The sequence below is a fragment of the Carcharhinus amblyrhynchos genome, chromosome 1, assembly GCF_965287045.1.
Source record: "Carcharhinus amblyrhynchos chromosome 1, sCarAmb.v2.hapA, whole genome shotgun sequence".
Taxonomy (NCBI): domain Eukaryota; kingdom Metazoa; phylum Chordata; class Chondrichthyes; order Carcharhiniformes; family Carcharhinidae; genus Carcharhinus; species Carcharhinus amblyrhynchos.
In genome coordinates this window covers 149,305,946-149,319,898 of record NC_137324.1, presented here as the reverse complement: position 1 = coordinate 149,319,898, position 13,953 = coordinate 149,305,946, and the positions used below count along the sequence as shown (strand labels likewise).

At 41.2% G+C, this 13,953-nt stretch overlaps 1 protein-coding gene across 4 annotated transcripts in view; it reads right to left on the bottom strand.

Moving 5' to 3' along the window:
- afg2a (AAA ATPase AFG2A) overlaps positions 1-13,953 on the bottom strand; it is a 445,255-nt gene that overhangs the window by 63,323 nt on the left and 367,979 nt on the right. For all 4 annotated transcript variants that reach the window (XM_080193527.1, XM_080193521.1, XM_080193533.1 and 1 more), the window contains one exon: positions 5,665-5,829. In XM_080193527.1, coding sequence (XP_080049653.1) covers positions 5,665-5,829 — 165 coding nt within the window. The remainder of the gene's footprint in view (positions 1-5,664; positions 5,830-13,953) is intronic.

The following is a 13,953-nucleotide window of genomic DNA, read 5'->3' as shown; positions in this document are numbered from 1 at the left end:
ATAATTGACAACTCAAAGGTGACAATATGATCAAATAATGTCTATATAAATATTAACTTGGCTTTCACTTTTGGAAGCTAATTTATTTGCTGTGCATTTCTATGTTTTTATTTTGTTAAAGCAAAGTTCAGCCCTAGTACCAAGCTAAGTGTCAGTAAGGAAGCTCATGCCTCAATAAATAAGGAGACTTTGATAAGAACAAATTAACTTTCCTTTGCAAGGCCATAATAATGGTCCATAATTTCCTCAGGAGTGGCAGTTAGGGTCGGATTGCCTCTCTGTACTCATTTACCTACGCAAAAATTCTGAAGTATTTATCTTGCCCAACCATCCTGACTCAGGCCGAATGAGATCCAGGCAGCAGTGGGCATTGCCGAGTCCAGCACTGAAGTTCAAAAGAAACAGAATGGGGGAGGAAAAGTCCCCGTTTTTACAGCATTAGCCCATTGGAAATAACAAGCCAGAGAAAAAGTAAAGGGTTTGGGGAATACTTGGGACTTGGGAGTGGGTGTGGTGGGAGGGGTTGCTTAGATGGAGGGTGAAGGAAAAGTTCACCTGGGGATTCGGGAGTACAAGGATCCCCTTGTGAGGACCAGTCTGAGGCTTTGAAATAATTATGCTGAAATTGTAAGTGCTTTCATTTCTTCTAACTCTGTCAGAGTAACTGTTATTGTAACATTGGCAGAACCATCTGAAGTTAGCGAACTAAATTGCTTTGTCGGGTGGTTCCCAGCACAGCACAATTGTCCAGGTGATGGTAACCTTTGTGGACAATTGCCACCTAAACTCTTACTTGGGAACTTCCCAGAGAGATTCCCTAGCACATCTTTGGGGTAACCTCCAAATCTGACATTGGGGAGCCAGGACAATACAGACTAATGTGATTTATTAATGGTGTTCACACCTGTACGGTGTAAAATAAAACCCCCCAAATCATTGGAAACAAATACAAATCAACAAACTTTAAAAAAAGTTGGAAGAAATTATGAGAAAAACAAACAATTCAAAACACAACCTCAATTTGGCACAGTGGTTTCTGTGTAGCCCAGACTTGTAGCCCAACCTTCTCATTTTCGGGGGATTGCACACAATCCAAATTTTTCTCTCACTCAAGGAGTCCATGAGCAAAATTTGGAAAGTTAAAGTTTGGCACAACATTATGAATGCCGTAAACCGGGGAAAAGTGGCAAGAGCTGGGGGAATGCAGTCAGAGCGCAGGGGAGAGTGGGGAGAAGGGCAGGGGTGAAAGAGAGAGCTAGGGGCAAATGGCGAGAGCTGGGGGAATGCAGTGAGAGTCCAGGGGAAAGTGGGGAGAGGGGCAGGGATGAAAGAGAAAACCAGGGGCAAATGGCGCAAGCTGGCGGTAATACAGTGAAAATGCAGGGGAAAATGGGGAGAGGGACAGGGATGAAAGAGAGATCCAGGGGCAAATGGTGAGAGGTGGGGGAAAACTATTGAGCTGCGGGAATGCAGTGAGAGCGCAGATAAAAGACGAGAGAGAGGTAGGGGTGAAAGAGAAAGCTGGGGGCAAATGGCACAAGTCGGGGGAAAGCGGCAAAAGCTTGGGGGTGAGTGCAGTGGCAAGTGGGAGAGGGGCAAAGGTGAAATGGAGAGCTGGGGGCAAATGGCAAGAGCTGAGGGAAGCAGGGGGAGAATAGGGAGAAATGGGGGAAAGTGGGGCTCAGTGGTGCACCTAACAGCAGCAAACAGGGAGAGAAACAGTTGTGACTGAAGGGGCAGCCCCTTGCAAAAATCTTCAAATTTGCAGACTGGTCCTAATTGCATTTTGCTCAGTGGCTCTGGGGCTGGGTGGGGACAATGGGTCCCCACACATAGAGGGAGAAGTGGTTGCATTGTGGTAATGTCACCGGACAAATAATCCAGAGGTCCAGGCTAGTATTGTGGGAATATGGGTTTGAATCCCATCGTGGCAGCCAATGGAATTTAAATTTAGTCAATAAATCTGGAACGAAAAACTAATGGTGATATTAGTAATAGTGACCATGAAACCATTGTCGATTGTTTTAAAAATCTATTTGGTTCAATAATGTCCCATAGTTCTGGCCTATGTGTGACTCCAGATTCATGGCAATATGGTTGACCTTAATGCCCTCTGCATCAAGTCATTCAGTTCAAGGGCAATTAGGGATGGGTAACAATGCTGGCCTTGTCAATGAAACCCATTTCATTGAGGAGCTTTGCAGGGCTAAATGTGGCCATTGGGTCACAGGTTGCAGAAGCCTTCTTGATGGGTTAAAAAAAATTTCAGATTTTATCAAAACAACTCATTGACCAAGTATAACATTTGTCAGTTGTTTTATTTATAATTTATTAAATTTACCTGAAATCAAAAAGTCCAAGGAAAAAACTGGTGTGTAGTAACTGCGCAAACATCTTTTCGCCTAGAGAAATCTACTTGCAGAAACCAAATAAATTGTTTTATAAAGCTTTGTATCTATAAACACAACTTTACTCAACCACCCCACCTTAAAAAAGTTACTCAGTAAATTGATGTGAAATGTCAAAATATTGCCCAAATTTCACACCTATTCAGAGTGCCAAATGGATTATCAATAAACAAATCAGCTTTTTTTTAGTGGTGCATTTATGGTTGAAATAAAGTACAATGTAATTCAGCCAATATTTGCCAAGTTATAGTATAAACAAATGTAACTCATTAACTGCAAGAACCAGTTGTTGTGAAGGTCAAAACACAAAGGTACTTTGTAATGGAGAGAAATGTCAAAAAAGAAATAAACAATGTCTTGATCTTAGAAAGAACACTGTGTGCTACTTTCAGCAAAGCCTGTCCTGCTGCCAAAGACAGATAAAGGTAAACTATCAGAAACACATCAAACACACTGCTATGATGTTCAGTCAATCCACTTTAACCTCTGTGATTGGCAGAAACTCATCATTCCCAGATAAACTCAGGAGTAACTTCGCACAAATCTACAGATAATTTATTTTCCCCCTCCCTCATGTGTCTTCAGTGCTTCTATTGCTAATTTTCAAGTGGGAGGTTGGTACTCTAAAGTGAGAGTGAGCATTTTTGAGCTTTCTTGGCTGTCCACCAACATAATGTGATTTATGGCAGGATTAAGGGATGCAAAATTTAGCGGGGTGGGGGAGGCGGTGGTGGGAAACGAAGCATCAAAGGAATAACTTTTTAGGGTGAAATGTAATGTTCAATATGTGGAACATCTCCTAACATCAACATAACAGAATGTTACAATTAAATTATTCAAAGTGCAAAACAAGCCTGAACAACGTTTCATATTTTTGCAATGATTTTTGAGAAAGAAACATTAATCTTCCCACTGCTACACCCAACAAGGCGGTATCAACTCTCACATAGCTTCTCTTCTCATTATTTTCCTCCATTCCATCTTTCTTCAGAAATTGAGTTATCTATTAAAGCCATCTAGCTTCCCATTTTCCTTTGAAATAACCCTGCCCGACTTCCATCCAAATTGACACTTAAATGCTTGATTGCAATGAATAATTTGGGTGGATCAATTTTTTTCCAAAAAATTATAAAGAATGCCTTGGTTTGAACTGATGACCAAAGTGGGTGGCTTTAAAAGAGATACTGAGCCTAACCGTATGAGAGCAGACAATCAGACATGTTCACTGATATTTTTACTGGTGAATGGCCTCATATACCCCTGATCAGGTTAACTGAAATCCATAATACTTTGGGGATCAGGAGCCTTTCTCACCCATATTGCTCCATTCAGCTTATCAACATGCAGGGGTTGAACAAAGAACAGTCAAAGAAAAATCAATAGACCACAAAAAAGGAAGCAATGTTGAAGAGGTCATCATAATGAAAGGTCATCAATCTGAAATGTTAAGTCCACTTCTCTCTGCAAAATGAATGCAGCATTTTCTGTTATTTCAAGCTTTCAGCAACTGCAATATTTTGCTTTTTTTCAGGTTAATTAATAGTTTGAATCTTGTTTCATTTGAATGGTCAGCCACCCATTTTGCCATCCTTTGCAACATTGTTCAAATTCATTACAGCAAAGTACTTGCTGAGAATTTTATTTTCACACCAGTGAAGAGTTATTTTAAGCATGACCCAAATTCTTTTGCAGGGTCTCAGCTGAAACATTGCAAAGAAATGACCAGAACACTTCGGCTGCATGCAGTATAGCTTTCAACAGCTGTGATTAAAATTGTGACAAGAAATATCCGTTCCTGCAGACTCTTCTGATTACAGGCCTGCGCTGTTGTAACTTAAAGCTGTCCATCCTCTCTCACTGACTGTTTAGTTGTCTTTTACTCATAAAACTCTCATCTTCCAGAATTTGATTACCCTGGATGCAGCAACAATAGATTCAGACTGGGTTGAATTCATTGCAACTGAGTTCAATTTGATCAGTGTTTTTGCTAAACATCTGCCCCAAACAAAGATGTACAAAGTGACTGCTGAACACATGCGCTGACATGTCAAGCTGCCATTTCCTTTGGAGACAGTTTTAAACACCCACTGTGTCTGTATGTCTAAGTAGACTTAGACAAACTGCCGGGCGTATGTTCGTGGAGAGAGTGGCTATTGTTTACACTCTCAAAGATGAATTGATCTGAGGGTTGCCCTTGTAGGGATTCAGCAATCAGCAAGACTCAAAGTGAAAAGAAACAGGTGATCAGCACAAACAGGTGATCGGCACACAGTGTATTTCAACTGAGCTTGGTGGGTTCCCTCAGAAAGTGGTGTGAAACGGCATCGGACAAGAGTGGAAAATTGTGTTGACAAGCTCTGTCCTAATCCATGCACAGGCTAATTAAGAGGAGAGATGGCATATATCCAGTAACAGTTCTGGCATACTGATGCCAAGTTTACAGCCTGGGTCAGACACAACATACAGCTCTTGTCTTTTCATATTATCCAAGCAATAAATCTCCCTGACAACTTCAAAATAATACCATCTGGTGCACGTGTGTGACAGGTCACCATCTCATGCTATCCAATTTTGCTTAGTGAAATTGCCATATGACTGCCAATTAAATTAAACAAGAGCAATTCTGTATTTTTGGACTTGTGCTCCCTGGGAATTTGATCTTAACTATCCAAATTTGTTTATTAAGTACTTTTAAGAGCTGAAAGAGGAAACTTCCATGTAATTTATCACAACAGTTTTTGATTTATGAAGTCTGGATTTGAAAACACCCTCAATTTGCAGTTCATAGAATCATAGAATGGGTACAGCAGAGAAGGAGGCCATTCAGCTGTCATTTCCACGCCAGTTCTCTGCAAGAGCAAATCAGGTGGTGTCACCAATGCTCTCCTCTTCCTTCTCCCCCCACCCCCATGTCATCTTATAAATTTTTTCTCTTCAAGTGTCAATCCAATTCTCTTTAAAAGGTACTATAGAATCTGCCTCCACAACACTTCCAGGAAATGCATTTTAGATCCTAACCACTTGCTTTGTTAAATCTTTTCCTCATGTTGCCATCGGTGTTTTGCCAATCATCTTAAATCAACTTCTGCTGAATGTCGTCTCCTCTGTCAATGGGAACAATTTTTCCCCATCTGCCCTGTCTAAATCCCTCATAATTTTGAACATTTCTATGAAATCTTTCTTCCTTGAGGAGAACAACCTCAGATTCTCCAATCTAACTGAAGTTGGACTCTAGGTGTAATACTTTGGTGCTTACCTCAGCTCCAGAATACTTCTCTGTCCTGGCAACCAGGCAATCCAAATTCACATCATCACTGATGGGCATGGAACGAAACTGTAGTTTGAAAATCTCTGTCCGAGTGGCTGCATCGGGCAATGGTACGTATATTATGCGATCAATTCGTCCTGGACGCATCAAAGCCTGCAACAAATGAGAAAGTCCATCATACTCTGATTCATTCACAGCACTTCACACAACTGTCCTCTGCTAACACAGTCTAATAACAGTTCCAGGCAGTTAAATAGTCTTTATGTTGTGGCACAGCCTTACAAAGTAACTGGCTATCATACACATTACTGAGCCAATCGCAGAGCAGTTCTTTATCTCTGAAGTCTCAAACATCAAAATTGTATTAAGGACATAGGAACAGGAGTAGGCCATGTGGTCCCTCAAGCCTGTTCCACCATTCAATAAGATCATGGCTGTTCTTTGACTACAATTCCACTTCTCCTGATGCTCATATCGCGATAGCCTCAGAGTCCAGTAAGATATCTGTCTCAGGCTTGAATATGCTCCAACTGACTGAGGACCAGATATTTCTGGGGTAGAGAATTCCAATGATGTACAATCTTTACAATCAATACATTTTCTTCATCTCAGTCCTAAATGGCTTTATCCTGAGACCGGCCCCTAGTCCCAGAATCTCCAGCGAAGGGAAACAGCCTCCTTGCATCTACTTTACAGAATCGTATAAGTTTCAATAAAATCACTTCTTAACTTCTAAAATCAAAACTGTTTCGGCCTATTTTCCTCCTCCCGCCCCCAACCCCGAAATCCTCCCATCCCTGCAATGAATCTAGTGAACTTTTGTTGCACTTTCTATAAGGTAAGTATATTTTGCCTTGAACAAAACTGTACACAGTATTTCACAGTGGGCCTCACCAAGGAACACTGCACAACTGCAGCAAAACATCCTTATTTGTAAACTCCATCCACATTGCAAAAAAGGCTAACTGCTTTGATTTGATCATTATTGTCACATGTATTAGTATATTGTGAAAAGTATTTTTTGTTGCCTGCTATACAGCCAAAGCATACAGTACATAGAAAAGAAAGGAGAGGGTGCAGAATGTAGTGTTACAGTCATAGCTAGGGTGTAGAGAAAGATCAACTTAGCTCCATTCAAAAGTCTGATGGCAGCAGGGAAGAAGCTGTACTTGAGTCGGTTGGTATATGTCCTCAGACTTCTATGTCTCCTTCCTGATTGAAGAAGGTGAAAGAGAGTATGTCTGGGGTGTGTGGGGTCCTTAATTATGCTGGCTGCTTTTCTGAGGCAATGGGAAGTGTAGACAGAGCCAATGGATGGGAGGCTGGTTTGACAGTTGGACTGGGCTTTGTTCATGACCCTTTGTAGTTTCTTGGAATCTTGGACAGAGCAGGAGCCATACCAAGCTGTGATACAACCAGAAAGAATGCTTTCTATGGTGCATCTGGAGAAGTTGGTGAGAATCATAGCCAAATTTTCTTAGTGTTCTGATAAAGTAGAGACGTTGTGGGCTTCCTTAACTGTAGTGTCAGCATGGAAGGACCAGAACAGGTTGTTGGTGATCTGGACACCTAAAAGCTTGAAGCTGTCTTAGTCCTCATTGACGTAGACAGGGGCATGTCTTCCAGTATGCTTCCTGAATTCGATGACTATTTCTTTCATTTTGCTGACATTGAGGGAAAGATTATTGTTGTCACACCAGTTCCACCAGATTCTCTATCTTGTACTCCGTCTTGTCATTGTTTGAGGTCCAACCCACCATAGTGGTGTCATCGGCAAATGTGAAGATTGAGTTGACGGGGAATTTGGGCACACTGTTATAGGTGTATAAGGAGTATAGTAAGGGGCTGAGGACACAGCCTTGTGGGGCACCAGTGTTGAGGATGATCGTGGAGGAGGTGTTGTTGCCTATCCTTACTAATAGTTGTCTGTGGGTTTGGAAGTGGGTTTGGAACATACCATTTGCTTCCCAATTGCTTGCTACAGCTGAATGCTACTTTCTGTGTTTTGTGCATTAGGATAGACAAATTCTTTTGAATACTCCCATTGCTGAAGAAATTTTTATAAATGAGTGGGAACCCACACGATGCCCACACACCATGAAGGTGGGCAGACAACTTAGCAGATTATGAACCCAACTGGTTCCGATTTTACAGGTGCATCAGTGTTTTAGTGGCAGTAGAATGGTTCCCTGCTGCATATGATGGTTGCCAGCTCAGTTGAAGGTGGTCTCTCTTCAGTATGCCTGAGGACTAATGGAGACAGAGGCTGCATGTCCTCCAGAGGGGTCAACAGCAGGAAAGCCATACCCACGACCCAACCAAACCACCAGTGGGTTTCCCCTTCTCCTTGAGGTGCCTAACACTTTGTCTCTAATAATTTTAGCTGTAAATATAATTGTCCAAAGGCATCTTCATATTTATGCAAAAGATGTCAACAAAGAAATAAGTGAAAGATTGTTCTCACAGTTCAGCATGACCTGTTACTTCGAACATCATTTCATCACATTGCAATGTTGGCCTTTTCTACTCTTGCGTATTGGTGTGAATTTGTCTTATTCAGTTGCTGAAAAACAGTGGATGGAATTGAGGCAGGCAAACTAATATTTATTCCTGCTAATTGGTTATACTTTCCATCCTTTTCTACTTACATAGAATCATGGACAATATCACAGAATTAGAAATTATGGCATCTGGAGCCAAGGAAATAGGATGATAACACTCTAGCTCTGTTACAGTAACATGTAAACTGATGGCAAAACACCCTGACAGAGGCAAGTGGTGAGCCACTAAAACTTTTTTTCCAAAAAGCAGGAAGTCTTATTTTATTACAATGAATCCACCCAGCTGATATACAAAACCAAGGTGACAAAACCAGGAAAAACCAAGTTGTTTCCACAATCGGGAACGTTTTCCACGGGAAAATTTTTAAAAAAATGGGTATTCCATCGTTGCTTGTTGTGAATTCTCCATGCATTTTCTAACCTATTCACACAGCTTCACAATTATTGGAGACGAATATCCAGGAATCTCTTTCATCCGCTCCAAGAAAGCGCCCACAGCAAGAACTGTGACTCTAAAAACAGTGTGCAAGATCTGACAAGCATAAATTAAGTATTTTGGATAATTGTTGTCGTTCACCAACAAGGTTCAGATGGAATTTTACAGGATGGAAGATCGTTTGGCCCATTACTAACTCTATTCACTTAATCCCATTCACTTGCCTTTTCCCCACATCTATTAATATCCATTTTGAATATTTCAACTTCCCTTACTAAATTGATTACAGATTCTGCTTTCACCACTGTCCATGCTCTTATAACCATATTCATCAAAGTCTTGTCAGACATATGTTGTTATTTTGATAATAATCTCATATCGATGCACTATATAAGCATCAACCAATGGAAGCAGCTTTTCCCAATTTAACTCAGGAAGGTCTCATAACTTTGAACATTACCATCTCTTGGCAGAAAAGAAAAGAATCAGTTACTCTAGTCTCTCATATCAAAAGCTTATCTTCCCTGGTATTACCTTTTCTTCAGTATCTTCCCCATGGTCTTGACATCTTCTAAACAGAGAGCACTCAAAACTTTGCCCCAATCAATAATTTATGTAACTTTACTATTACGTCTTGCTTTTCTTTTAAATCCTTATATGGAAAATCTGTGCTCCAATCAGTTGTTTTACAAATGCATCAACGTGTCTTTACATACATGTGCAACCAAACTGCTCCATCTTTCCACTCCATTCAATGTTTTATCTTCCAATGCTCATTTTGTCCCCTTTCAAAATTCACATTTCTCTGTGTTGAAATTCATCTAATATCTGACTTTTAAATCTATTAAGACTACTTAGTCTTGATTTGGAAAGCCTTAAGCCATAATGATTAACTAATCACACCATTCTTGCTCCCAATTCACCAACAAGCATATATCTTGGGGGGGCCTTGATCTGGATGGCTTTGGTTCAGATGAAAACCTACTTGGAATCAGCAAATCAGGGATCTATGATTTATGCAGAATGCTGATTCAATGTTGAGAAATGTTTTGCTCTCCATTTGCATGGATGATTGAAACTGAACACCATCCCAAGACAAAGCAGCTCACTTGATTGCTACCTTCCAAATCCATGGCCACTACTATCTAGAAGGACAAGGGCAGCAGGTACCTGGGAACACCACCACTTGGAAGTTTTCATCCAAGTCACTCACCACCCTCACTTGGAAATATATTGCCATTCCTTCACTGCTGCTGGGTCTAAATCAAGGAATGACATAGCAGCACTGTGGGTGTACTTACACCAGAGCGACTGCAGCAGTTCAGGGAGACAGCTCACTACCACTTCCTCAAGGGCAAATAGGGATGGGCAATGAATGCTGGCCTAGTGAGCAATGCCCATATCTCGTAAATGAATTTTTAAAAACTGCTGAGAAAAAGGTGCATTTCTACTTTTTGGTTCAACTCCAGTGGGAATTCTGGATTTCTGCCCTGCCCAAAGAGCAAGCTGCCAGTGAGTGCTGCTTCTGAACAAGCAGTTCACTCATTGAAGAGCTCTGGCCCTCAAAATGCTCATGCCTCTGACCAGCAACTTTGCCATCAATTCAAATATTCTTCAAAGATTAATGGTACCTGTACTGTAACATCTTCAAGCTTTGATATATGGCCCTTGAGGGATATTCATTCAGTCTGGAAAAAAGTCCCTTATTCACTGCTTGATTTTCTGTCCTTTGGTCAATGTCTTCTCAAGTTGCTCAGTCAGCAATGTTTCATGCTTTTACCCTCCATAAGCAAAATTCTCTTTATCATCCCCAGTCAGTCCACTCTGTTTAATTAGCTTTTCATTTTCATTAATAAAATCCTTTCCTATCCCCTCTTCTGTATTTATTTGTTCTAAACATCTGCAGTAAAAAGCTCCAAAATACATTACAACTTAATTACATTTTAAGAAAATAATTTCTAGAAGTCAAACTACAAATGTTGCCCCAAAATTGTATAGACCATAATGCCTACATTTATATTAAGATTGTGCCATTGGTGCCCTCCAGAACTGACCTCACTGGAGTTCATGGGAGGCTACAGACACATTGTGGGTGCTTGTTAGTGCATGGGGCTCAAATGTTATGGTGTCTGGAGAGATGCCCAACTTTACAGTTGATTACGGACTTTTGGCTGATAAAAGATCATTTGAAATTATACACTTTCCTCAAGGACTCTTGCATTGGGACCTGCTTACTGTAAAGAGTGGTATGAAAAAATACTAACAGGTTTCTGTTATGGTTCATTTTCCTCATTAATTTTTATTCCTGTGATAACACCCATGAGGTCCATGGGGAATCACTGATCGATCTTCCCATGTAGCTTGTTGAGTATGAATTCCTCTGGTAAGAGGCAGTAGCATCCCCAGCTGAAAATTATTACCCGAGCCTTTGATAAGGCAGGCCCAAGACTGGGCCTGCTGAACTATAGTCCCCTGTGTACACCAAGGAAGCGGTTTTACTTTGCATTCTGTAATAAACTATGTTTCTTTCCAGTTGGGCTTCCTGTCTCATTACAATTTCCTTTCTGGGATCTTTCATCTGATTTCTTTACATTTATTTCCTCTACAGTTTTTCTCTGCTCCATTTTGCTCTTTCCATATTGCTTCCTGCACTTACAGTCACTGAAATTATGTATATTTTCTTGAAAGAATTCAAACATCTGATGCTGTGTGTGTGGAATGTTGTATTTAGATGTGAAGCTATTGAGTTCTTCCTAACTCTTTGACAGTGCTGAATGAAATTATTGGCCTCCTCTTGCTTTCTTGGCAATGAACTGACCTGGATTCTATCCAGTGTAATGGGCATGTGTCTCAAGAAGTACCTCTATAGCCCAGTGCAGCAGTCCTCCCACATGCCTCATATCCCTCCCATACAGAACCAATCTTACTCTTGTTTTTGCACAATATCATGTTTTGGACCTCAAGATAATGGTGCTGCTGCATTTATACTTCAGAACCAAGTTTGACCCTCCCTTCCTCATTGTCTATGTGGAGCCTCACAATAGTACCTAATGTAGGGATAGAAATACCACCTGTTACTCCCTGGTATCCACCACTAATACCAGATTCAATCATTGTTGTGGTGGATATTCTGACACTTCTCCTGAGCCCATCAATTGTGAAGTGCCCTTGACCTACGTGGACCTCTACCCAAGCCACCTGAAGTATGTATGCACTGTTACCTACAGAGGATGAATCTCCCCATGAGACCTTCACATATCCTCCCATCCCGTATTATATCTTCTCTATCTACAAGTTGTGGATGCCCCCAGTCACCATCAATGTTCCCTCTGTAATCCAGCACAGAGTGCACCAAGCCCAGAGACATAGATTGTAATACAGCCTGCACACCAAGCTGTGCTTTGTTCCTGTGGAGCATGCAACCCTTGCCCCTCCCTGCAGCTTGAGTACACCATGCTTTTGATGATTGCTCCTGCTGCATGCCTGCTGCACTCCTGCACTGTTTCCTACTTCTGATTTCTGACTGTGTGGTTCACATAGTCCCTGGCCTGCCCATCATCTGTGGCTCCTCTCCATTTCACAGGAAGAATCTCGGCACTCTGTGAATCCTTTCTGAAAGGCCCTCAATTAAAATGAAAACTTTGGCATTGCAAAGAAGACGAAGGACAACAGTGACTATCCCAAACCCCACCATGCCCAAATTCTGAGTGCTGCTGTGAATTAGCTCTAGTGTGCTACAGAAAGAACCCCTACACTCTATTCTGAATTCTGCGTGCATCCCCTTCTGGTAAAAAATGTGGTATCCCTTTGATTCCCTTGTCTGTCATGCAGCTTTCTTTCCTTAGCCTCTGTTTCAGAAATGGAAAAATTCCACCTAATGTGTTTTTACGCTGACAGGTCTCTGACTTTTCAGTTCCAGTTAGATTCTCTACTCCCCACTCTCCTCTGCTTCACAGGGGAGAAAAGGAAATCTTATACTGTAACAATTCCAGTCTAACATTCCCTCCATTCTGCACCAACAAATGGTAAAATTCCAATCCTACACTCTGGGCAATGTTGGACCTCCAGTGGTGTAGACCATAAAAAACTGCAGAGAGCAGGTACAGGAAAATCATTTTCCCTACTTCAAAGTAACGGAAGGGTTAAACACAAATCCTGGTTGTTTGCAAATTTTAATAAATCACATGAAATACTCCAATTCATTAAATGAGACAGGCATTCAATCTGATCTTGAAAAGTGCATGTTGCTGTAATAGGAGTAAAAGGATCCTCTGTTCCTCAGGAGCGTCTGTTCCAAATTTCTTGAAAATTTTTTTCAGGCTGCCGCCTTTGACAAACATTAACTGACATAGTTAAGATTAGACAATAATGTGATTTTTAATGTAGTGTTGGTTAGTCTGACATGCCAAAAATTCTATTTAATATCATGGCTGTATTCAAAATGTCGCAACAAAACTGAGGGGAGAGAATATTTTGCAAATGCTGCCAATGGGAATAACAAGCTATATAATGTGGGTGGGTATGTGGGTGGAGAGAGAGGTGGGTGGTGGGGGTTGTGGTTGTTGAGGATTTTTTAAAAATAAATTGCATAAAACTTTTTTCAACACATTTTTTACATTAGTTCTGCCTGAAGAATCTGAAATTTGGACAAGTTTCAATGAGTCACAGTTGGCTACCTGAATCTGTCCATGAAGGGAATTAAACGCACAGTTCAAAACCATATTTATATAAATTAGTGGGGCTGCGCACACATCTGCATGGCCGCGCACACATCTGCATGGCCATGAATATATCAAGCACTCATTAGGAATATGCCACAACAATGAGAGTTTATCCTGCCAGAATGGGGATAAATAGCAGTGAGCACATTATGGAACAAAAGCCTCAAGTCAGACACATCTGGTATTTAATCAACATGGAGCCTCTGGAAAGCTGCAGGCTGTTTCTGTCAGGACGACGGGTTTGGAATATTTTCAGCAAGGATGAGATGTGCCCGGACCAGCTCCTGAAGGGGAGTTACCGTCCTTCTGTGCAAGTCTGTTTTTTCACAATGTGAACAACTGCAGAACTCATTCAGCGCCCAGAAGTAAAGGCCTTTTTTTGTCCTCAGGCAAAGTAGAGCTATCCATCACTTAACAGACTTACTTCCTGTTTTGAAGCAGTTGGGGAGGTATAACTTCCAACCCAAATACTTGGCTTGGCAAGCTACACTAGTGTTGATGGACGCTTTTATAACCACTTCATTCCACCTGAATCTTAGTGTAGTGCAGGGTGGGGGAG